Source organism: Eucyclogobius newberryi, unplaced genomic scaffold (assembly GCF_026437365.1).
Source record: "Eucyclogobius newberryi isolate DKJ021-1_F unplaced genomic scaffold, fEucNew1.0.hap1 SCAF_22, whole genome shotgun sequence".
Classification (NCBI taxonomy): domain Eukaryota; kingdom Metazoa; phylum Chordata; class Actinopteri; order Gobiiformes; family Gobiidae; genus Eucyclogobius; species Eucyclogobius newberryi.
This window is the reverse complement of record NW_027315857.1, coordinates 14,522,574-14,546,526: the sequence shown is the minus strand read 5'-3', so window position 1 is coordinate 14,546,526 and position 23,953 is coordinate 14,522,574. Positions and strand designations below refer to the sequence as shown.

At 42.8% G+C, this 23,953-nt stretch overlaps 2 protein-coding genes across 7 annotated transcripts; one reads left to right on the top strand and one right to left on the bottom strand.

The window, feature by feature from the left end:
* Window positions 1-456: 456 nt before the first annotated feature.
* On the top strand, window positions 457-10,328 carry neurl4 (neuralized E3 ubiquitin protein ligase 4). 4 transcript variants are annotated; one of them, XM_072459051.1, is made up of 29 exons: window positions 457-662; window positions 2,915-3,413; window positions 3,501-3,566; window positions 3,652-4,115; window positions 4,205-4,316; window positions 4,405-4,493; window positions 4,611-4,683; window positions 4,764-5,037; window positions 5,136-5,317; window positions 5,428-5,513; window positions 5,573-5,735; window positions 5,813-6,023; window positions 6,102-6,178; window positions 6,250-6,328; window positions 6,397-6,566; window positions 6,672-6,800; window positions 6,928-7,073; window positions 7,151-7,369; window positions 7,531-7,629; window positions 7,704-7,877; window positions 7,960-8,127; window positions 8,566-8,724; window positions 8,842-9,021; window positions 9,090-9,183; window positions 9,263-9,370; window positions 9,439-9,583; window positions 9,675-9,775; window positions 9,852-10,011; window positions 10,079-10,328. In XM_072459051.1, the coding sequence occupies exons 1-29, from the start codon at window positions 498-500 to the stop codon at window positions 10,281-10,283; spliced, it is 4,797 nt and encodes a 1,598-aa protein (XP_072315152.1). In that variant the 5' UTR covers window positions 457-497; the 3' UTR covers window positions 10,284-10,328. The 4 variants fall into 4 exon arrangements, with proteins under 4 accessions (XP_072315152.1, XP_072315151.1, XP_072315150.1 ...); XM_072459050.1 differs by having other exon boundaries at window positions 2,915-3,422; window positions 6,931-7,073; XM_072459049.1 differs by having other exon boundaries at window positions 2,915-3,422.
* A 1,217-nt stretch (window positions 10,329-11,545) lies between these two features.
* hdlbpb (high density lipoprotein binding protein b) lies at window positions 11,546-23,232 on the bottom strand. Of its 3 annotated transcripts, none has more exons than XM_072459053.1 (28): window positions 23,114-23,232; window positions 22,105-22,184; window positions 21,754-21,855; window positions 21,483-21,634; window positions 21,092-21,307; window positions 20,666-20,872; window positions 20,367-20,582; window positions 19,641-19,847; window positions 19,158-19,265; window positions 18,960-19,064; window positions 18,805-18,883; window positions 18,153-18,292; window positions 17,968-18,072; window positions 17,775-17,888; window positions 17,599-17,685; window positions 17,360-17,491; window positions 17,050-17,268; window positions 16,745-16,966; window positions 16,450-16,668; window positions 16,233-16,374; window positions 14,515-14,642; window positions 14,332-14,436; window positions 14,111-14,245; window positions 13,901-14,044; window positions 13,639-13,818; window positions 13,436-13,552; window positions 13,134-13,289; window positions 11,546-13,052 (listed from the first exon to the last, which is right to left on the bottom strand). In XM_072459053.1, the coding sequence occupies exons 3-28, from the start codon at window positions 21,827-21,829 to the stop codon at window positions 12,960-12,962; spliced, it is 3,804 nt and encodes a 1,267-aa protein (XP_072315154.1). In that variant the 5' UTR covers window positions 21,830-21,855; window positions 22,105-22,184; window positions 23,114-23,232; the 3' UTR covers window positions 11,546-12,959. The 3 variants fall into 3 exon arrangements, with proteins under 3 accessions (XP_072315154.1, XP_072315156.1, XP_072315155.1); XM_072459055.1 differs by having other exon boundaries at window positions 21,754-21,847; XM_072459054.1 differs by lacking the exon at window positions 23,114-23,232 and adding an exon at window positions 22,660-22,680.
* Between the last annotated feature and the right edge of the window lie 721 nt (window positions 23,233-23,953).

Genomic DNA, 23,953 nt, shown 5'->3' with positions numbered 1-23,953 from the left:
AGACACAGATATATTAGGGTTCCTTGCATTGTCTTACCGTACATCCATGGATCCTAACCTCAACCACAATTGCTTCTTATCTAACCTTAATTACCTGAACTTTAAATCATGTTTACGGGTTTACCACAAATAATCTGATGTTTGGTCCCCACAAAGCAGAGGGTCCCCATGAAGTAAATATTTAGTTTCTCAATAGCAATACGATGATAAATATACATATACACATAGACTTTGTCGCCATCTAGGGGATAAATGTAAACATTGTAAAATCAATCAATCAACAAAACATTTTGTGGCTGTATTTCTTCTCCATATTTTTCTCTTTGTGTTTCCAAGGACTGTAAAATACAATTAAGTAAATGTGCAGGTATATTGTGTTCCTATAACAAAACCATGGGTGTGGTTGAAAAACAAAGTCATATCGATGGCACAGACCTGCCGTATAACGCATCTACTGTCGCAAATACCAAGTGTCGTAAACTGGCCGTCCCCTGAAGATGGCGGCGGAGCTGCATCCGCGGAGCGGAAAGCTGATCGGCCTGTCCAACTCCAACCGAACCGCCCGGAGAAACCAGCCGGTCCAAGAGTTCAACCACGGCCTGGTGCTCAGCAAGGAGCCCCTGAGGGACCGGGATGTCTTCACTGTCCGCATTGACAAAAAGGTAAACAAGGCAGCAGGCCGCGGCTACTGTCGCTGATTCTGAACTGAGATGAGGCTCCTGGGCCGGGCAGGGGTCTGCTCTGTGTCCGCTCGGGGGGGCATTGACTCCCGCAGCAGATTATAGAGGATCTGACTGCTGCTATGTTGGACACCCGTAATTAGACGCTACATTAGAGTGCTGTTATTATGGAGATAGGGGCTGATAAACACAGAAGAACACATACGATTATGTAGCTGATGATATCACAGTTGTGCCGCTGTTGGCCGCTAATGAACCTCGCCTGGAGCTACTGATGGTTAGCCTGTCACTGACCGTATGTCCATGGCATGGGCATTTCCCGCATGTTTAATTGGTGTATTGGCTGGTAATCTCCAGTGAGTGGGTCCATCACCAATATATGTGCATTCTGGGCAGAACGAGACCAACACCGGAGCTGTCCTCCCGCTCTTCATGTCTGATACATTTATAAACGCTGTACTGAATATATACAGGTTTTGGTCATTAGACACAGTGGAAATTGTAATGTAATTCAGATGGTACTTACGCATGAATTAGGGAATGTGTTAAATTACTTTCACTGTCATTAGTTCTGAAACTTTGGAAGTACTCAGTCATTATCCTCATGCCATGCTACTTTCCCACATGAATGTGTGGATCCTCACTTGCCATAAACATGTATATAAAGCATAATTAAATAAACACCTGAAAAATGCATTATATCGAGACAGGTGAGGCTAGCCATTGTGAACAGTGTTTTACCCATCTCTTTTGAAATGCCTCTTGTCTGTCATAAAATTTACTGTTAAAGAAAAAAAAATCAATAATGTTCCATCAAAGCGAATGGTAATAACATCCACTAAGTAGATAGGCGTAGGAAATGAATGCAAGAGAGTGCAGGTAAATTAAAACATTTCTCAGAGAATAGTCCTGATAGAAGGTTCAACAGCAGCTGATCCCAGTCAGTACAAGATCTTACTGAATATGATACTGAATCTGAAATCTAGATACTTTTGCCCTATTGTAGACTAGATTAAGTCAGTTGAGTTTTTTATTGAAATTGAAATATACCTCTAGCGATCAATAAAGTGTCACATTATCGTAAACGTGGGGTTTAGTATTTCTGGGAAGAAATTGATATTGTTGGTTATGTGATACGATTTCAATGTCACCCAGACACCTGTTTTTTTCTTTTTTTTTCTTTACTTTTCTTTTTGTGTGTTTAGTAGTTTTAGGAGCCCTTAAATGAATATATGCATATCATGATATTTATTCATTGCTTCTTAAAATATCTAAAATATTTCATCTAGTTTGCATAGTCCTGTTTTTAGTATCAAAGAGCCCTTTGAACAGGAGTATAAAGTAACCAATTTTTACAACGCAAGAGAAACCTGTAGTAGCACTATATCACACTGTCACAGGTTCGTTTTAGCTTCCATGAAAAAAATTATTGCTCGTTTGAAAAATGTGTACTTAGGTGGTTTTTCTTTACACCCAGTCCCTAAAGCAGTGGTAGAGTATTTACAGTGACCAAACGACGGCAATCAACTCACTCCAACAACTAGCAGAGCTCCCCTTTAAATCCCCTGCCCCTCCCCTGGGCAAACCAATTACCAAATGATAGGGGTGAAACACATAAATCAACAAACATGACAAAAACATATTGCCCCTTTAACTTAAAAATGAAATCCCCATAGCCCTCCATTTGGCTCAGACATTAATAACAAAGGAAACAATAATAGATATAAAAAATACACAATTCAATGAAATGGTTGCGTCCTCTGGCCACGTGACCAGATCAAGCGCACCAACTGGCAGTGCCTCGGGTTTGCCCCCCGGACAGGAGGCAGCGACAGCAGCAGCAGGTGAGTGTGGTGCGTAGGCCCCGAGTGTGCACCCTCAAACGCTCTACACCAGGGAAAAGTGTCCGGGCAGTAGGGAAACCGTTGGAAGTATAGGGCCATAATGCAAGTTAACCGGGCGCTCTGCAAACGCCAAGAGCGCACCATGCACGCTCTGGGCAAGGCTCTCTTGGGCCGTGAGAGAGCTGGGAAGGCACGTGGGGTGGAGAAATGACGGGGCGGTTAGGACGCACCGTCACACATACACACTGAAAAGATGACTACCAGGTACTGCTTATAATCATTACTTTGTTACAGATATATTTGAGTTGCCACTCTTTCTAGTTGTCACTTGTCATAAGTTATGTTTTTGATGATTAATGAATTAATACATTTTTCCTAAATGTTTGCCAGGTGAACTCATGGAGCGGTTCTATCGAAATTGGTGTGACTGCACTGGATCCAGCTGTGCTGGACTTCCCCAGTAGTGCCACAGGACTTAAGGGAGGCTCGTGGATTGTGTCAGGCTGCTCTGTGCTACGAGACGGGCGCTCTGTTTTAGAAGAGTACGGGCGGGACCTGGATCAGTTAGCTGAAGGGGACCGTGTGGGTATTCAGCGCAACTCTCGTGGAGAACTCCACCTCTGGGTGAACGGGCAGGACTGTGGCGCTGCTGCCAGTGGACTACCGCCCAAACTCTGGGCTGTGGTGGACTTGTACGGAAAGTGCACCCAAGTGACCGTGGTGAGCTGTGAACCACCCCCAGCCTGCGCTGAGAGAGAGACTGTGGAGCAGGACGAGGATGATGAGGAGGAAGAAGCGGAGGTGGTAGTGTGTGGCACACGTGAAGACGCTGGAATCACAGCACTGATGAATGTGGCAGCAATGAATGGATTAATGAATGGAGAAGAAGGTAGAAAAGGTTTATATATTTGTTGGAAATATATTATTGCTGTGTAATTATGATTTATGAACCTTTGTCATGTCTGTATGCATTTAGTGCCTGAGCTTTGCTGCAGTCACAGCAGACCGGACAAGTTTCCCAACAACCTTGAGCCAGAGACAGGTGAGATCTTATTTAAACTAAACTAAATGAACCTTACCTAGAATTAAATGTCAGTCTTAATGCTTGCTATTGGTTTGTTTTTCAGTTTTAACAGAGCACCAGCTTTTTGATGTATTTAACAACGCAATAGTATCTTTTTACCGCTCGGAGGATGATGGTGGAGGGGAGGATGGAGGTGGTGGAGGCGGAGTAGATGGGGGTGGTGGTGGCAGAGCGGGACATACAGCAGGCAGCGAATCGTCGTCCAGAAATGAGCGGGGGAGCAGTAGTGGAGGAACGACAGCGAACAGTGACACTGGGTCTGCGGGTGGAGGTGGAGTGGACGGAGGGAGTGCGAACAACAGTCCTGCAGGGAATGGAGGGACGGGGCCTGCAGCTGTGACTGGAGCCATGACCACCAACGATGCACTTCTGTTTCACGAGAAGTGCGGGACTCTGATCAAACTGAGCAACAACAACAAGACAGCGGAACGTAGAAGGCCATTGGATGAGTTCAACAATGGAGTAGTCATGACCAATCGACCGCTCAGACATAACGAGATGTTTGAGGTGTTTTTATTCATAATATTTGAAATTTAATCACTCAATTTAATCTTGTCAACATGCTTAGTGATGGGTAATTTATAATCTGTGTTTAGATACGTATTGACAAACTGGTGGACAAATGGTCAGGATCCATTGAGATTGGTGTAACCACGCACAATCCAAATAATCTAGACTATCCTGCAACTATGACTAATCTGCGCTCAGGTAATTAAGATGTTTATGATATGTACATTCAATATATTTTGTTCAAGGTTTTTAAGTTAATACAAGTTTTTTTTTTTCTTATTGTCAGGAACAATCATGATGAGTGGCTGTGGAATACTTACAAATGGGAAAGGGACACGTAGGGAATACTGTGAATTTAGCCTCGATGAACTTCAGGTTGGTCTCATATTTATAGTGCGTGGCTCACAGTTGTACTGGTTTGGCAGTAGCCGTGAAGATTTCTTGATATGATGTATAACTGCTGTAACTGCTCTAATTAATATCAATATTTAGGAAGGAGATCATATTGGCTTAATGCGTAAGGCCAGTGGAGCACTGCATTTTTATATCAATGGAATAGATCAAGGTAAGTTTGTTCCAAAATATTTCTTTCTACATATTTGTTTCGTGAGAAATTGATGTGTGGTTGTGGGACATGCGTCTCAGGTGTTGCAGCAGCTCAAACACCGGGTGTGGTCTATGGTGTGGTGGACCTCTATGGTATGGCTGTCAAAGTCACCATTGTCCACAACCACAACCACAGTGACCGTCTGCGACGCAACAATGCCATTATGAGAGCTTTATCACCAGACGTAGGCCGACCAAGACCTGCCCTGGCCATCACTCCTGACACTGAAGCGCCTGACCGCCTGCTGTTTCATCCAAATTGTGGCCAAAAAGCTGCCATCATCAGTGACGGCAGGACAGCTTTAAGACCATAGTGAGTCCTCTGCTGTGTATTTAATGCTTTTTCCTGACTATATGGCTATGCTTATCCATTTGATTCATTTGCTAACATATGTGAATGTGATGTTTTAGTGCCATTGATGACTTCAACCATGGTGTGGTGCTAAGCAACCGGCCTCTGCGCTCCAATGAGGTGTTTCAAGTTCGTATTGATAAAATGGTTGACAAATGGGCTGGATCTATTGAAATTGGGGTCACAACACATAATCCCGTCTACCTTCAGCTGCCCTCCACCATGACCAACTTGCGTTCAGGTAGATGTTTCAAGAAACTTAATTGAAGTTAAGATTCTAATGTTATAACAGTTATATAAAAAGAAGAAGCAAAGGACTTCAAGTTAAAATGATTTGTGTGTTTTTTGTAGGGACGTGGATGATGACAGGGAATGGTGTGATGCACAATGGGACAACAATATTGGATGAATATGGGCACAATCTGGACAGGCTAAAAGTAAGTCAAGTGTTTAATCCCAGTCATTTCAACATATGAATGTCCTTTGTATTTTTTAGGCAGGTGATACAGTTGGTGTTGTGCGTAAAGAAGACGGCAGCCTTCACTTCTTTGTAAACGGAGTGCCTCAAGGCCCAGCAGCCTGGAATGTACCCCCCAGTGTGTATGCTGTGGTGGACCTTTATGGTCAGGCAGCTCAGGCCACTATTATGGATGACATGGGTGAGGAAGTGTTTTTGTCACTGGTTAAATCTGATGAACTTAGACTCTTTAAAGTCTTGCTATTCTTTCTCCCTCAGTTGACCTCCCTCCTCTTCCAGAAGACAACTCAGATGGGCCCATAGCCTTGTCTCCTGGAAGCCCCTGCTCCATTGCTGGAGTCACTACCACCAGTGACCTGCGTTTTCACACGCTTCATGGCAATAATGCTGTTATCACTAATGGGGGGCGCACTGCTCTCCGCCAGAACAGCCGGAGCGAGTTTAATGATGCTATTGTCATTTCCAACAGGTAATATACAAACCAAATATTGATGCATAGATTTCATAAATCAAAAAAGAGTCAAGTTGGGATATTTGTGTCTTGCAGGTGCCTTCGTGATGGAGAACTTTTTGAAATTGTTATTCAAAAAATGGTGGACCGCTGGTCGGGTTCAATAGAAGCTGGTAAATAAATGACCATGAGCTTAATATTAAACCTGCAAAAGATACACAGTGTTCACCACTTGTGTTTTCAGGAGTGACAGCCATCAGGCCTGAGGAACTGGAGTTTCCAAACACAATGACTGATATAGATTATGACACTTGGATGCTTAGGTAAAGAAACCCTGAGTTTGATTTTCATATGATGTGTTATATATAATTTATGTTTCTATTTTTTACAGTGGGACTGCTATTATGCAAGATGGTAACACAATGCGCAACAACTATGGCTGTGACCTGGACTCGCTCACCACAGCGTCTCGTATTGGGATGATGCGCACAGCTACTGGGGACCTGCACTATTACATCAATGGAGTGGACCAGGGAGTTGCCTGCTCTGGTCTTCCTTCAGGTAAAAAACAGTTTTCTGTTTAAATTCAATGGATACTTTATTATTATTAGTTATTATTATTAATTTTGTTATTCTTTTTTTTTTTTCTGCATTTCTTTTCTGCAGAGGTGTTTGCAGTGATTGACTTGTACGGCCAGTGTGTCCAAGTGTCCATCACCAGCTCCTCGGGCCCTCTGGACAATAGTCTGTGCACCAGTAATGTCACAGAAAACAGCTTTCCAATTCACTACCCAGGTCAGTTTTGCAATAGACACCAGTCAGGAGCTTTTAGTGTTTTTTTAAAATGTCTAGATAAAACCTTGGGATGTGGCAATGTTAAAAATATTAGTAAAATAATTGAACTTCCGTCTATTTGTTCTAGTAGCAGGTGTAGCCCATCGGTTTCACAGCAAACATGGTAAAAATGTGGTGCTGCTTGGTGAAGGCTGGCAGGCCATCAGAGTTGGAGGATACTCGCATGGGATCGTGTTCAGTGCAAAGGAACTGAAAACGGATGAATTGTTTGAGGTAGGAAGGATTCGTCTAAGTGTAAATAGTTTTTACTCAAGTCACTTACACAACCCTTTATTCCTGTGTCTTTTCAGGTGAGAATCGATGTAGTGGATGAGCAATGGAGCGGTTCACTGCACATAGGGCTGACCACTCTGGCACCTCCGGACCTGCCCTCCTGTCCACTGTCAGGCCTCTCCCCCTCCCTCCCACAACTTCGAACCAAAGTCACCTGGCTTTTGAGCGGCAATGAAGTCAGACGCAACGGTGCATTACAGCGGCAAAACTATGGCTGTTCACTGAACCGGCTCACTGTAAGCAGCCATTTCCCTCATCCTGCTCTCAACTTTAACATTTTAGTGCTATTTCAAAGTAATGAATAAAGTTAATACGAAAAATGCATTGACTTTTTCTGTGGATTGTTTTTTAAGCACTTCTGCATAGTACACTTTTCAGCTGTATGCTTGTTTTTCAGGTCGGAAACCGCGTTGGAGTTAAGAGGTGCAGTGATGACACGATGCATATTTTTATTGATGGCGAGGACATGGGCCCAGCTGCCACTGCAGTTGCCAAGGTAACGCATAATACCACACATAGGTCAGTGGATTTTTGCCTTGGTGATGCGTTGTACTTAATGTCCTGTTGCAGAACGTATATGCGGTGTTGGACCTGTACGGGAAGATCACGGCCGTGTGCATAGTCAGTTCATCGCACACAGAGGATGCGGAGAGTGTGAAAGGGGCGCCTGCACACTCTCTGCCTCTCTCTTTGTCCTCGGACAGCTGCAGTGAAGGGGAAGAAGACTGCAGTCCCGTGAGAGAGGTGTGATGACAACAGCATCAGCATCATTTTAGTGCCATTGTTTTCTGTACAGTCTTTTCGACATTGTGTTTGTGTTTTGTAGGTGGAAATCGAGCCGTGTCCATTGGTCCCAACAGTTATGACATTTTTAGAAAATCATGGCAAAAACATCCAGCTGACAAACCAGAGCCTGTCTGCCTCCCGAGTGTCTAGCTACAACCAAGGCCTGCTCGTCACGGCGCAGCCTCTGCCTCGACAACAGCTTTTCCAGGTAACTTGAGAATCTGAGTATAGTATTTCCTTATCTATTTTTTTTTTAATTTTGATCAGGTTGATTAATTCTAAAACATACATATAACCCATAACAAGACACAGAGAAACATTTAACATAGTCCTAATTAGGTCCGGCGTAAATGTCCCAATTGGTCCAAAGTGTGTCAAATTTTGTCTGAAGCTAATATTTTTAATGTTTTTGCATGGTGATCATTATGTCAGTCCAGTACTTGATTGTTGGTTGTTTGTGTCATCAATGTCTCTGTAATGGCCTTTTTCCCTGCTGCCTGAAGTATGTTTCAACTTATCTAACTTGAACATCTCACAAAGGAGTTGTTGGATTTCAAGTTCATCTACAGAAAGTTATCATAAAGAAATTTAAAACCAGACAGGCCTTTTTAAAGGACTCTTAGTTACCATACAGTGTATTTTCTAGTTTCAGATCGACCGCCTGAACCCGTCATGGACATCTTCGCTGTCGTTAGGGGTAATAGGCCACTCCCCTGATCGTCTGACCTTTCCCTCCACCGCCTGCTGTTTGAAACGATCCACGTGGCTGCTGCAAAGGGACTCTGTCTTCCACAACTCATTAAAGGTGCTAATCTATTCCATATTATTTTGCTGTCTGTATTTTAGATTTGTTTTTTTAATAGACAAGACACAACTACTCTATTTATGCTTTTCCTTTTTGTATTTGGTATATCACCTACAGATATGTGAAAACTATGGCCCAAATCTTGACACATGTCCAGAGGGCACGGTATTGGGCCTGCTCGTAGATGTTAGCAATTGTCTACATCTTTATGTCAATGGAATGGACCAGGGATTGGCAGCTCAGGACATTCCTTCACCCTGTTACCCCATCATTGATCTCTATGGCCAGTGTGAACAGGTCAGGCGACCAGTTTTAAACACAACGTTCAAGGACCTGCCCATGCTAATACAAATTCGTCTTCATAGGTCACCATAGTAACAAATAATGTGCCAGATGTTGGTGGAGAGAGCACAGAGACCCGCTTTCAGGGGGATATGGAGAAGGCCGACATGGTTGATGGTAAAGAATTTGGGAATTGTGATTATTTTTGTTGTGCGTTTATTGCACTTACACTTGTTTTATGACCTGTTGAATAAAGGAATCAAAGAGAGTGTGTGCTGGACGCCACCTCCGGAGGTCAACCCGAATAAGACGTGTGAATACCAGGTTCTGTGCTCTCGCTTCAAGGATCTCCTCACTCTCCCAGGTGAACTACTGTGGAGTTAGTTTTGATTATTTACCAATAACTGTATTAACTCGATTGGTGTCTTCCAGATGGTTACTTCAGTGAAGATGTCAAGTACAATTTGTGCTACTGCGAGTCATGTCATAAGCTTCGGGGTGATGAGGCGTATTACAAGAGAGGAGAACCTCCAAGGGACTACGCCCTGCCCTTTGGGTGGTGCCGCTTTGCCCTCAGGTAAGACCACTAGAATATAATTTAAGGATTACATAGAGCATATCCTTTATGGCTTCAGTTATATTACATTTGAACATGATTATGAATGCAGGATAAAAGCAAACTGTGAGGCTTCAAAATGGCATATTGCATACCATGGCACTAGTGTCGGTGCTCTACGGCGAACACTGGACCATAACCAGTTGCTGTCTGGTAAGTCACTGAATGCCTCCTTAAAACATAGAAGCATAGATAGATTTATCCAGTGGATGAACTTTTGTTCTTGCAGGTGCATCATCTGTATTTACAGTGTCCCCTGTTAAAACAGAGGGCCCAAATGACTACAGTGAACCTGAGGAGAACAGTGCCCCGGGTAGAGAGGTCCCCAGGGTGCGCCTCTCTCCCACAATGCGTTACTCTGGCTTAGAACTCTTTGCTCCTAAAGTGCAGTAAGTTTTCTGACATAACTTTGCATGACACATGATGGCGTGATTTTAGCAAATGATTCCCTTTCAGATTTCAAGACCCCCGTTCTCAACGCTGCCACCAGGCACAGGTGGGCTTCCAGGTTTGTGTGCGTCCCGGGTCCTACAAAGTGGGACCTCAGACTGTCAGCCAGAGCGAGCCCCTGGACCCCCGCTTCAGTAACACAGAGATTGAGTGGATCACCAAAGAGCAAGGTGGAACAATGCTCTATGGACTGCTCATACGAGTCGAATGAACACAAAGAACATGAGGGACATTTTGGTTTTAAGAAACTATAAAACCTTATCCAAGCCCTGCCTTGAGCAAGAGACTCATCCAGCTGATTCCTCAGTGGGTCGTAACAAGCATTAGTTTTTCCTACTTTTGGTTGTTTGCTCTTGGACTCTTTTATGCCGGGGCTATGGTGGTTTGAAGACACTGCCTGCACTTTGTTTTGGACATTTGTGGGCAATTTTGTAAACGTGAACTCATCGACACATGTTTGTTAATCAGCTGCAGAGTTTTTATTTACTTTCACTGGTCACAGATTTTGGCACTTAAATACAACTTCTCACCTCCCAGTGTTATTGTTTTAAGTTCAGCTAAAAGCTCCATCTAGAAGCTTTCCCTGCCAATCTGCACATCAACACCGTCTGAACATGTTAAGAAAAAGGACCCAGTAGTGTTTCGGACAGAGGGACAGAAGAGAAGAGAAATGTTTACAGAAGAATATGCTGCAGACCTCGTGCTTGGGTCTCAGCCTTCTAACATAAAAGGTACAACTGGAAAAAAGACAATGCACCTTTTTGAGAAAGTTAAGATTGGTGTATTAAGTTTCAGCCTTATGTTACAAAAGATCAAATTAAATGTATTTACAAGTAGACTTGACTAGACATGTAATATTATAAAGGTGGTTTTTCAAATTGTTTGCCCAGAAATGTATGTTTACACCGCCGTACACACAACCAGTTTTTTTTTTTTAATCAACTGTCTCAAGCCATCATCACAATCCGCTGTTTACAACTGAATGTTATTTAATTAGGGCTGCTGTTTTCTGCGCACATACAATTGGTTTACATTTGTCAAAGGTTTGTCTGGTTTTATTTAATTCTTTACATCCACACATTAACTTACTGAAACAGCAAAAATATTTTCAAACTAGGTGTGTTTTTCCCCTAATTTTGTCAAAGCCTGTTGCCAATTTCTAAATAATTATGCTACTGTGTAAGAAGGTTTTTAAATGCACAGTATCTCAAGTAGCTGTGATCCAAGTGATACATCTTTGGGTTTTGACAAAGAAAAACTTCCAATCAGAAAATGTGAATATATACTTTGGGTTACTTCAGCCCAATGCTGCTTTGTATAATTTTTATTTGTATAATTTTGTTTATGTAAGGTGTGTTGTACAGGCTGTTACATATCAAATCATATCTTCCTGATTTATAAATAAAATTTTAAAAACTGTATGCAAAAAAAAAGGAAATTTATCCTAACATGAAAAAATAGAAACTTGGAAAATGTGTTTGTTTTCAGATTTTATTTAGGAAAAACTGGTTACTGACATGTTATTGCAGCGTTGCATACTTGACTCATTCACACATTTCTAAAATGCTGTTGATTTATAAGGCCAAAAGTGTTTGTCCTGACTTTGGAAAGAAAAAAAAAACATGTATAAATGTAGCAGCTCCCAATTGACCTATGAAAAACACACAACAGAAGCTGAAGCATTGAAATAATTGATCCACTGTAATCCTTTTGTGTTGCATAGCCTCTTAATTATGCCATCTTAGTCAATATAATATTTGTAGAGTTTTAACTGTGCATAATTGTTCAGGAAAAATATCTTACTGCAAACAAATATCAAATTTTACTAGTTCCAATCTGAACCTGCACAATGTTACTAAAATGGCAGCAAAAAGATGACAGAAAAATGCAGTTTTGATGGCGTAATCCCATTTCCTGCAGGGTCTCTACAAAGGTTATTTTGTCAGCCAAGAACCTTTCAAAGCTGTAGAGAAACACGGACAAAATGTGAAGGTTTGGTTCAGCTTCATTCAAATATACATATTGACACACACACGCACACATACAGTCAGTCTTCCAGGTTTACCAGGAACAAACATAACCTCACACAAGTTTAAAAAAATAGCGAAAAGTTCTTTGTACACTTCCACATTACAACATGTTCCTCAGACCCTGATGTACTGCGTTCACTCTCAACTGAAGGGTTAAGCGTCAAGCTACAGAGCGCTTTTATCAAAATGTATGATCACAGTAGTTCAAATAAAATATCTCCCTTTGGAATAAATAAATAGCTCAGACACAGAATAGACTTCAGTGCAAACAATCTCAAGACTCCCAGATCTTTTCAAGATGCAAATTAATACAAATAAAACAAAATCGTACAAAAAATGGTTTGCAGGATTCATCTTCCTTCCAAATAAATATAATATAATTGCAGGAACAGCTCACAAAACAGACTTTGTGAAAAGGGGGAAACATTATTTAAGGGTCAATCTCACTTAAAAATTCAAATAAATATTTAAAATGTTATAAAAATTAGCTTATCTCCAAGGACACTCCTTCACATAGTTGGTGATCAGCAGAGACAGACAGCTTTTAAAAAGTTAAAATATGATAACGCAGTGCAACTGAGAGTAAGAGCTTAACAGCAGAACAGCACAAAAAGAGAGCCCCCAATGTCGTCCTCGTTGCCCCGGGAAACCAAACTACACATCCAAAGAAAAATGAAAAAATATATGAAGGAATCGATTCTCCAGAGGGTTCTTTGTGGCTGGTTTTTGGAGGTCGGTGGATGAGGGTCGACATAGAAACGGACAAAAGGAGGTCGCTAACGAGGAAGAAGGAAGGAAGGCGAGCAGCAAGTTTTTTCATTTACAATACAGATTTTTTACCCCCCTTTAAGACGACTTCAGAACTTTTTTGGGCCCCAAGCTGAGGTTTGCTTTGGAGCAATGCCAGTTCCAAATGTGGGGAAATCCTCTGCACTGCTCATGTCAGGAGCCTGCAACCAAAGGACATGCGCATCATAAGTAATTACACCGCCATATAAGGAATAATAACTGCACTGTTTCTGCTTTTGTACCTTGTTCCCTCCTGCGTTCCATGGGGCGTCCCGGACCACAAATCCTTTGGCTGGTTCACCGTCATCTGCCCCCCCTGCTCCCCCTGGCCTGCCACCATATCGGGACGGGGGCTTCATGTAAGCTGCCAGAGTCTCCGTTTCAGTCACACTTAGCATCTGCGAAGAGTGGAAAAAAAGAGAAGGTTTCACATTATACAAGGATCAATTAAACTGTAAAACATGTCAAGTCCCACAATTAGATCCTCATCATTATGTCTCTCTAGATGTTGCTCATTGGCAGACAAAACTATTTGGACACTTACATATTCCTCCTCCAGATTAAGAAGGTGGTCAATGGCGCTGTCCACAGTCTCAGGAAGCCCGGTCACTGTCACTTTAGCCGGTTCGTCAGATCCAGGCTGTGGAAACCTAATATCCACCTGGATGAAAACGCAGAGTGAAAGGATTTGAGACCAGCAAGTTACACACCAACTGTTATTACTAGTGAACCAGAGTCCAGTCTGACCTTAAACTCCTCCATGAGCTTGCGGATGGCTTTGCCGCGAGCACCGATGATGCGAGCGTGTGTCCGGGGGTCAAGGTGGACGTCCTGACTCACCATCTCCTGCAGCTCCGAGACCAGCTGCTGAATGGCCTGACGAGCCTCCTCCGCATTGCGCTCATAGCCTGATATCACAATAACGTCCTGTGCAAAAAAAGATTGTTTCATATTTTAGGTGAGACTCCATGTGGTAAAAATATATGGTTATCATTTATTCTCTTCAGACCTGCTGCTCGTCGCCTTTGTCTGGAAACTGGATGCTGACGTCATGGTCTTTTCTGATTTGAGAAATGACCGCTCCTTTGCGACCAATGATCTTGGGATGAAACTTGGGATCAACAGACATCGTGACCTTAAAACTGCGCAGAGCCTGCAAAAGACACCGTGTTAAAACCAAAAGATGATGATAGTGTGCACTTAATTTTAGAGTCCATACCCTATCTTCTTGTTCAGCTTGAAGTTCTTTGACCCTTTCAAGTAAACCCAGTTTAGCGCGCTCTACATTAGCTGCCAGACCCGTCACCTTAATCACATCAAGCTGCTTTTCGGGCTGTGGCACCCAGATATTCACCTGCAAAGAGAGCAAAATGAAAAAGTTGTGAACACCCTATTCCTATAGTTATAATTGACAACTGGTTTGGTTTATAGCAAGCAAACCTCATATTCCTCCATCATTTTTCTGATTCCACTTCCCTTTTGTCCAATTATATAACGGTGTAAATCATACGACACGTGCACATCCTCCGTGATGGGCACCAATGCCTGTAAGAAAACAATACAGAGAAAAATTATCATTTTGATATTGAGATGTAACAGCGCGCAAATATAGTAAGGCCCTACCAACAAAGCTGCTTTAGCGAGTTCACATTTCTCAGCTCGTCCTGAGATGGCGATGATGTCACACTTTCGAGGGATGAACTCCGCCTCAGGACTGATGTCACCATTTTCTTGAAGAAAAGCATCCTGGCCTGCAGTTATTTAAAAAACAATAGGTTAGGCGTCTTTATTCGTACCCTTTGGTAAATTGGTTTTCAGTTATTAAGAGGGATCAATGTGCACAATGCATAAACATAATGGATCAATCAATAAATTAATTGTGCCGAGCAAGCTTCTTTAAGAGGACAATAGCTTCTGGGATGAAGCTGTTTCTATATCTTTTGGTCCTGCATTTTGGTTGCGGCCAGTCTTTGCTTTGTATGGCAGATACTGAAACAGAACGTTCGGGGGGCGGCTCCTGAAACAGAACGTTCGGGGGGCGGCTCCTGAAACAGAACGTTCGGGGGGCGGCTCCTGAAACAGAGCGTTCGGGGGGCGGCTCCTGAAACAGAGCGTTCGGGGGGCGGCTCCTCAAACAGAGCGTTCGGGGGGCGGCTCCTCAAACAGAGCGTTCGGGGGGCGGCTCCTCAAACAGAGCGTTCGGGGGGCGGCTCCTGAAACAGAGCGTTCGGGGGGCGGCTCCTGAAACAGAACGTTCGGGGGGCGGCTCCTGAAACAGAACGTTCGGGGGGCGGCTCCTGAAACAGCGTTCGGGGGGCGGCTCCTGAAACAGAGCGTTCGGGGGGCGGCTCCTGAAACAAAGCGTTCGGGGGGCGGCTCCTGAAACAGAGCGTTCGGGGGGCGGCTCCTCAAACAGAGCGCTCGGGGGGCGGCTCCTCAAACAGAGCGTTCGGGGGGGGCTCCTGAAACAGCGTTCGGGCGTGGCTCCGGGCCTGCAAGACACTGGAGCTTATCTCTGCAGCTGCTGGTGAATATAAACGCCATGTAAGCTCATTTCACAATCCATGAAAGTGCATTTTTGTTCTTCACTGCCTTCTTCACTGAAGAAGGTTAAGATGGACTCAATGAAAGCAGAATAATAATGATTGTGCCCAGGTAATTATACTGGGTCACCAGCCCCGCAGTCTGACCATTGACTGTGACCAGTTCATAAAGGTGTGTGCTTTCTCTAAAATCCATAACCATATCTTTAGTCTCATTAATATTCAAAAGCAGCAAGGACGCCTCACACCTCGTCTTGTACAAGACACGGTGAAAGGACACGCCCTAGTTGTGAGAAAGTGGAACTGCAGACCAGGTCAGAACGCACTCCATTGACCCTTGTTCTTCGCATCCTGTCAGCTAAAAAGCTGAGAATCCATGCCACAAGATTCCTGCTCAAGTTGAAATCCTTTAAGAGACGATTGATTAATCTACAGGGCTGGATGGTGTTAAAAGCTCAGGTAAAATCCACAAATAAAAACCTGGCATTAGCTTTGTGTCCATCCAGGTGGTTAAGAACCAGAATCAATAAAGTAACAGTGACATCCTCAGCTCCCCAGTGTGGCCTGTATGCTAACTGTAAAGGCTCAATCAGCCCCTCTATTGACCTCAGGACTTCAGCTCTATTTTCTCAGAGGTTTTCATTACAATCGACATAAGGGCAACAGGTCTACGGTCTTTATGTGTCTTTGGACGTTTTTGTTTCTGAACAAGGACAATGTCAATGTATAAAACTTGTTGTTAATATAAGTAATGTAACAGAAGTGTAAGCACTGTAGCAGTTGAGTGTTTTGTCTGACCTGCAGTGCTCTCTTCTCTCTCGGGGAACTTTATTTGGACCTCGTGTTCTCTGGTGATGTGCTGAATGCGGCAGCCCTTAGGGCCCATGACAGCTCTGTGGTAACGCTGAGGGATCGCCACTTCGACACTCACTTGGGACTCCTGCTCACCACACAAGTTGTTGATTAGAAACCTACTAGATAGTACATGAATTGTAAAGTATTTTAATATAATTACCAGGTCCTCAATAATCTCTTGTATGCGTTTCTTTGCTGCCTCAACACAGTCTTTCGCCCCTTTGAGAGTGACTTTCAGACTGTTGGATCCAGTGCGAGGAAAGCTCACGGCCACGCCCCCGTACTCCTCCGCCAGCTCCCTCAGGACCTGTCCCCTCCGACACACAAAGTGTCTGTGGTGTCGTATGTCCACGTTCATAGTATCTTCAACAACATCGTCCTACCCAAACACCAGAGGAGGGGGATGTTACTGGTTGTTCCAATTTCCATTCAAACAAGACGGTGACAATACGTACCAGGTTTTTGAGCAAACACTCCAGCTCTTTCTGTGCCTGATGAACAGCTTCCTCTTTGCCCACGATGGTGATCAGTTCTTGCTCTACATCATCCGCTGATGGAAAGATGATGCGGGCCCCCGTTTTGTCTCGTACTTTGCGAATATTAACCCCTCCTCGACCGATCAGGAACTTGTGGTACTCCGTCTTTGCCTGAAGCTCAGCTGTGAAGTTGTTCACTTGCTGTAGGAAAAAGAGTGGATGTAAATTATAACATACATTACAACATAATCATAAATATTCAGTATTTTTCAAATGTGTCCCACCTTCTCTTCTGCCAGCTGCAGAAGCTGTTTTTTGGCCTTTTCCACTTCACCCACAGGTCCTCGGATGGTGACCTTATCTGAGCCAGAGCCTTCTGAGGGGAAATGGATGTGAACGCCCCCACAGTCCTCCATGATGGAGCGGACCAGGCAGCCTTTGGACCCAATCAAAGAGTTGTGCAGCTTGGCAGGAATAGTGACCTCCATCTCCTTTATGTTGGCCTGAGAAGGAAAAACACAAGTTATGGGAAAGTCTTGACAGTTTTAACAACAGTAATAGTCTGTGCAGTTTTTTGAATAGAACTCTTCTCACCAGCTCTCTTTGTATTGCCAAGATCCGATCTCTGGCAGCTTCACAGTTGCTTTTCTTCCCTGTGATAACTATCATCTCTGAGTTACTATTTTCTGTTGGAAGGTCAATCTTAGTGTTGGTCTCTTCACGAATCTGCCAAAAGGGATTTGCATATTTAAAACGAGTCAGTATTTGATGCTCCAAACCTTAGAAGGCAAACTCTGTGGACTTAAAGAGCCGAGATGTGAGCATAAGTTTACCTTTTTAATGTTAGCTCCGCCTTTACCAATGATATTTTTATGAAACTGCTTGAAGATGGGAACAGAGAGTGAGAAGCTGTTTTCGATCTACAAAGAGACCAGAGGTGTAAAGTGGACAGTTAGTGTGTGACTCAGATGAAGTGTCACATGAGAAAAAGTGGCGCGTGGGTCAATACCAAGTCTGCGATGATTTTCTGGAGAAACTTGGCACATTTCTCCACCTCATTCTTTGGTCCTCTCAACTGGACAATGTCACTCTTCTGTGCTGGATCAGGAAAATTTATAATGACCTAAAGCATTTGGGAAACAGCATTAATTTTGATATTGTACATGTACTAAACAAAATGTACTGTATATGAACACGTGTACCTCAGGGAACTTGTCTCGAACCTCCTTAATCTTTTCCCCTTTTTGGCCAATAATTGTCCGATGGTATTTCTGTTCTACAATCAGGTCTTTGGTTCTTTCGTTTTCCTTAAAATGGGAATTTAAAAATAAATGTCATGGCGAAAAGGTTTGTGCTGCGTTAGCGTTCCATCTGTTCCAGCCCTCACCATTCTTTGAACCATCTCGATGAGTTCTCTTCGTGCCAGCTGGACTCCTTTGGGGTCTCCTTCAATCCGGACCAGACCACTCCGCTCAGAGTCCTGGGGGATTCTGACTGATACTTTGTACTGCTCTTTGATCCGATTAACTAAAAATAAAATTGTGATGATCTGATAAATAAATTATGTTTTATGAAGGAGCTGGTGGGTCGGGTATAAGGCTGCTAGATTCATCACACTGGATAGCACGCAAACAATTACATATGTACCATATTTTCCGCACTATAGGGGGGGGGGCATCAGCCAAAAAGTGCATAATAATAGATAAGAAAAAAACATATATAAGTTGCACTGGAGAATGAAATGTGGTTGCAAGTGTGAAAATAACAAATAATATCACAAATAAGTTGCTCTGGAGTATAAGTATATAAGTATAAATATAAGTATCATTCGCACCCCGGCCAAAACTATGAAAAAGTGACTTATAGTCCGAAAAATACGGTAAAGGCTTTTAAGTGCGCCTTATAGTGCGGAAATTACAGTAGTTTAGACTTCTTGTATAGTTTTGCACTTCATATTTCAGTCCGTTAAAAATGTCCCTTGCAATCTTTAGGTAAGAAAATAAATTGCATATCTAATTACAATCACACAGAATACTCACTGTTTACTCCGTTCTTTCCAATAAGATGTCTGTGAAAACGCTGATCGATGAAGACTTCCGTGTAGTCCATTCTCACCAACTAAAAGCGTGGAAGAAATCAAACGATAAGCGTCACGTGGGAAGTTCTTGGTTGTAAACATGCTTGTGCGTCTGACCAGGTCCTTGATGATCTCTTGTATTTGAGCCTGCGCCTGCTCCACCTCCTCTGTGGGTCCCTCCAGACTGATGCGCTCCTCTCCGTCTGTAAACTCAATATGTACCTACACACAAATCAATCCCAAAGTTAATGCCATTTCACTGTTTTCCATCGAAGCGTTTACATTTGTTTTGTTTGAAGTCTATCATCTTCTCACCCGCGGTAGCTGCTGCGTGATCCGGCCAATGTTCTGCCCTTTTTTGCCAATGATAAAGCGGTGCAGCCAGGCAGGAGCCGTCACCTCGACTACCATCACACTCTTAGCCTGAAAGAGTACAAATGGTACAAAAACTTTCCTTTGGATTGCAGAAGATTTGAAGAATTTAGCACGACATTATATTATTATAGGTATATTATAAATAAACCAACCATTACAACGGCTCAAACAGAATGTAGTTTAGTCGTTTTAGCCGATGCTATTACTATTTATGGTAAACATCCTGACAACGATTCTTTGGTAAACAATTATGTATGTATGTATTCATGTATCATTATTTAGTAAAAATCCACTGTACTACTACTGACAAGAGGTTTGGTCTCGCCCGCAATCTCATTTAAAGCCAAATGTTGTTTAAAACACACATATTTTTCTAATTGATTTGAGAAATAATTGTGACCAGGATTCAAATTTGATCCGCACCTTTGCATAAACTTGAGTCAAAGCAGGGCCTAACTTATCAGGCTCCCCTCTCAATATGATGGTCTCGGAGGCTGAGTCCAGCGGGGGCATCTCCACCGACACCCCAGTGGCCTCAAGGATCTCCTGCAGAGTGTTGCCCTTCGGTCCGATGATGTACTTGTGCTGCGACTTCTTCACTTCCACAGAGATTGTGGTGGTCTTCCTCTTCTGCGAAACGGAGAATGAGATTACAGCGTGATTTAACCGTTATCCGTGGAGAGTGAACGGGCCGTTGACTGGGTCTTTGAGGAGCTCATTAAGGGTAGCATGCAAATAAAACAAATGTGAGGAATGGCAGGAAACAGACAACACTGAAGAGATAAGGTCAGGTTTAAAAGAGGAAAAAAATGGGGCAAAACAGATGAGCTAAGCCCGAGGAAGTAATAAAGCAAGACGACAAGAAAACAGGAAGAAATGGGGGGGAAACTATTTGACCCGGGATACAAGCAGTAAATGAAAGTAGCATTCCTCCTGATTGGCAAAACAAATCCAATTTTCTTTCCACCTTATCTGGTTCCCACATCACCAGTGCCTTTTAGTCATTTACACACCTTTTTTGTTCTCTCAAGTTGTTTTCCGTCTTTGTACCTTAAATGTGTATGCCCACGTCAACAAACACGCATGGAACAATCTAAACAAATAAGTCAGACAGGATGTAAATGTCACCATCAGTCACTGTGGAAGCACCTTGTCATCGTAAATGGCCCGGATACGGTTGAGTGCCAGTGCCACAGCTTCCTTCTCTCCGGTGATGACGATCTCGTCTTTGGGCAGGCTGGGTGGGGGGATGCTGATGCGTGCCCCCGTCTCCTGGCTAAGTTCCTGCACCAGGCGGTTGTGGGCTCCAGCGATGAATGGGTGGAAGGCCTTTTCCAGGGATAAACGTTCCACAGCTCGCTTGTCCTGTTGATGGGGGGGAAAATGGAAAGAAATATGAAAACGTGCTTTAAAAAATGTGAAAAATAAACTTGGACACATTCGAGTACCTGTTCGGCTGAAATTAAAAGGATTTCATGTCGAGCCTTCTCAATTCCCTCTTTGGTGCCGGTGATGCGAATGTTAGCACTGGGATCATCAGGTCGAGGTATTGCGATCTTAGTAGCAGTCTTCAGCTCCAGTTCCTGCAGTTTTTCACCATTTTTTCCAATCACAAAACGATGGTGCTCTTTGGGGATGGCAACAGTAGCCGAGGCCTAAATTATGTAAAAAGAAAAATTTAATATTTAATATAACACTTTACTTTTAACTAAAGTACAATTAGAGTGAAATAATAATACAAAATGATATTAGAAGGAGGGGTGGGCGAAGTATATATGTTATGTATATTAATGTTTTTTTATCTTCAATATTAGCTCAATTTTGATACATTGCCCACCTCTAATTAGGAGTAATAGTTGATATTTTAAACGTACTTGTGTCTGCAGACGGGCTACTATTTCTTTCCGAGCTTTCATGACAGAATCCAGTTTTCCAGTAACCATGATGGACAGGCCTTGGTCTTTAGCCAGGGAGAGTTCGATGTGAGCTCCGGTTCGTTGCATGATGTCTAAGCAAACCTTGGCCTCCTCTCCCTCCCCAAACTGGCTGTTGTCCTTGTATCGACGCTCCTCCAAGGGGACATGGAAGACCTTGACACAGAAGGAAAGCGGGTTCATGCCACGTGTACGTCTAGTGTTATTTGGCCAATAAAATGGTTTACAGAAAAAAAGAGCATGCACTTTGCAGGGTCATATGTTTATTTTATTTAACAAAATAAACCTCTATGTTTACAGAAATGCAATACACAATTAATGATGCTTTTACCTGGGTGATCACAGAAGCTTTGATGGGCCTGATCTTGCTGCCCCATGCTGACGGCTGCTCCCCAGTTTTTTCCCCTGGTGTGCCCTTCTCTGGGAGCGGAGGGAAGGCTTCCAGGTAGGTCGGGATATATGCCTCATCCTCCGGGACGCATCCTGCACCACAGAGACACACATGAGAAGGACAATATATTGACAACATGCAAAGCAGGAAAACAATGTGTGCTGTGTACTATGTGGCACTTGATGTATAAATGAATATAATAAAGACTTACCAGTGTTCTCCTGGTCTTTGAGGCCACTGCGGTGCTCCGCAAAGCTCTCCGGTGTCAACACTGCCACTGAGCTCATGGTTTAAGACTTGTTCCGCTGTTCTACTGCAACAAACATATAGAGACATGGATGTAAATGCACAGTATAAAAGTGTTACTTTAAACAAGCACCAAAATAACAGCTGCTTCTATGATACTGCAGACCAAAGATACACCAATAACAAATTGCAAATCCCTGTCAAAACATGTTCCTCTAGCCATACAAACTGAAGACTGAAAATGAGTCTTATCCTTTTTAAATTCTCACAGTAAAAATTATTCCGCAAGAAAAAAAATATATATCACAAAACGTACCTGCAAAAGGTCAATTGCCAGAGAGTCCGTCCAGGTAACGTTTACCGTAAGCGCTTCAGTCTGATTTAGTTTTTCAGCTCCTAGGTGCACAGTATGAAAAACCAAAGCTATTAATACCTAAATAACATTGCACCTACTACTTACGGTCCCTCACAGCATAGTAGAGTATTTATTACAAAATATATTAAAAATATATATAGATGTTCAAATGGATACTGTAAGGAAACACAGAGCTTCACATATTTGCACCCACGGTTTGTATGACATTAGATGTATGTAGGCACATAAAACTTGTACTTTAGTAATCCTAGATCATAATATTGGTATGCAATAGATTACAAAACAATAGCCATAACACGTTACAGGTTAATAATAATAGTAATAATAATGATATTAATAATATTAAATTGTCAAATATTAAATTTCAATAAAACAATTAACCGGTCAACTCTAATATTAATAATAGAATCATTTAAACGCACAGTAGAAACCCAAAACGATTGACAAAGGCCATTTGGCTTGCTTGAAAGAAATACCAAGAGAAGCCAGACATACAGGTGAAATCGTGGATGGAGCTCTATAATGCTGTGTCTTTGTGCACTGCGCTAGCTCTGCGCTAGCTCTGCTCTAGCGGAATATCTTTCAGCTCCTTCAGCTGGAAGATGCAGCGCATGGATGGTGGGTTAGCCACGGGGCTAAATTCACCTCTGTTGTAGTTTCTGGTTTAAACTTGAGAGTTGGAAATAACCCGGTTTGCTAAGATAACACATGTAGCCATGTTCCGATCTGAGCCTGAGATGATTAGGCACAAGGACTTTCTGATAATCGGCTAAAAAACAAGCCAGGCGGAAAGAGCACAAGCCTCAGCCGCTAGCAAAGGATGCTAACAATTACAGTTTCACACTAGGGTGCAAGAACCGGCATTGTATCATTATATTGCAATCAATCACTTTAATTACTACGTTGATACACTGACCTGAAGAAAGACCATTGATTATAAAATCCCTACCGTACAGAGAGAAACTCCAGCCGAGGGTGTGCGTTTGACAGGTGCTGGTGTAAACACAGATGTGATTGGTTCAGCAGCATTTCCTCTCATCGCGGAAGGACACAGGCGCGCGATGCGACTCACGAGGATAAAGGAAATGCCGCAGTATCTTTACGCAGTAGGAGCAGCCACGCACTACAATGAAGCTAGAGATACTCCACTACGTACTGGGTTAATACGACAAATGCGGTGGCCATCTTGTGGTTGTAAAAACAGCAAATTATTTAAAAATAGGGCCAGAAAGTGAATTAATCAAATTGTTTAAATGGACATATACTGATGTATTTTCAGTCCTAGTAATATAATGGATTCCACCGGTCTGTATCACCCTAAAACACTGCACTGGTCTAAATTTTATGCAGAAAGTATGTTTGTAATACAAAACACAAAAAAAGTAAAATCATCCATGTATTCAAGAGACAATTGTAAATAAAAAAGTCCAGCTTCCATATTCGCACGAGTTCTTGAGTAAAATGTTACAGTCAGAACATGGCTGTCGGACACCGGATGTCGGTTACCATGGTGATCATTTAACTAGTCCTATTTAGCGCATTGTAAGCATCCACGTTAAATAGTGCCACATAAGCTTTGCAGAAGCTCACTTCCAGTTTATATTAGAGCATAGCACGTGAACACACAATACGACACATCAACAAAACGCTTCAAAAACCTGTACTTTTTCTATAAACTATTTAATTTAATTATGCCGAGTATCTCACGTTGTTCAAACTGGCCGGATCTACGTCTCATTCATGATCCCTGCTGAGCTCTGATGGAGAAACACTGGAGTGTACTACTTTG

Bases quoted from the DNA above. Each gene is read 5' to 3' on its own strand.
- neurl4 (XM_072459048.1), top strand. From the start codon at position 498: ATGGCGGCGGAGCTGCATCCGCGGAGCGGAAAGCTGATCGGCCTGTCC. The intron at 4,494-4,610 runs GTTGGTCTCATA...ATCAATATTTAG, and splicing joins TTAGCCTCGATGAACTTCAG to GAAGGAGATCATATTGGCTT. The intron at 5,038-5,135 runs GTGAGTCCTCTG...GTGATGTTTTAG, and splicing joins AGGACAGCTTTAAGACCATA to TGCCATTGATGACTTCAACC.
- hdlbpb (XM_072459053.1), bottom strand. From the start codon at position 21,829: ATGAGCTCAGTGGCAGTGTTGACACCGGAGAGCTTTGCGGAGCACCGC. The intron at 16,669-16,744 runs GTACGTATTGTC...GTGTTTGGGTAG, and splicing joins AGTGTTTGCTCAAAAACCTG to GACGATGTTGTTGAAGATAC. The intron at 14,045-14,110 runs GTATGGACTCTA...TGTCTTTTGCAG, and splicing joins AAGCTGAACAAGAAGATAGG to GCTCTGCGCAGTTTTAAGGT.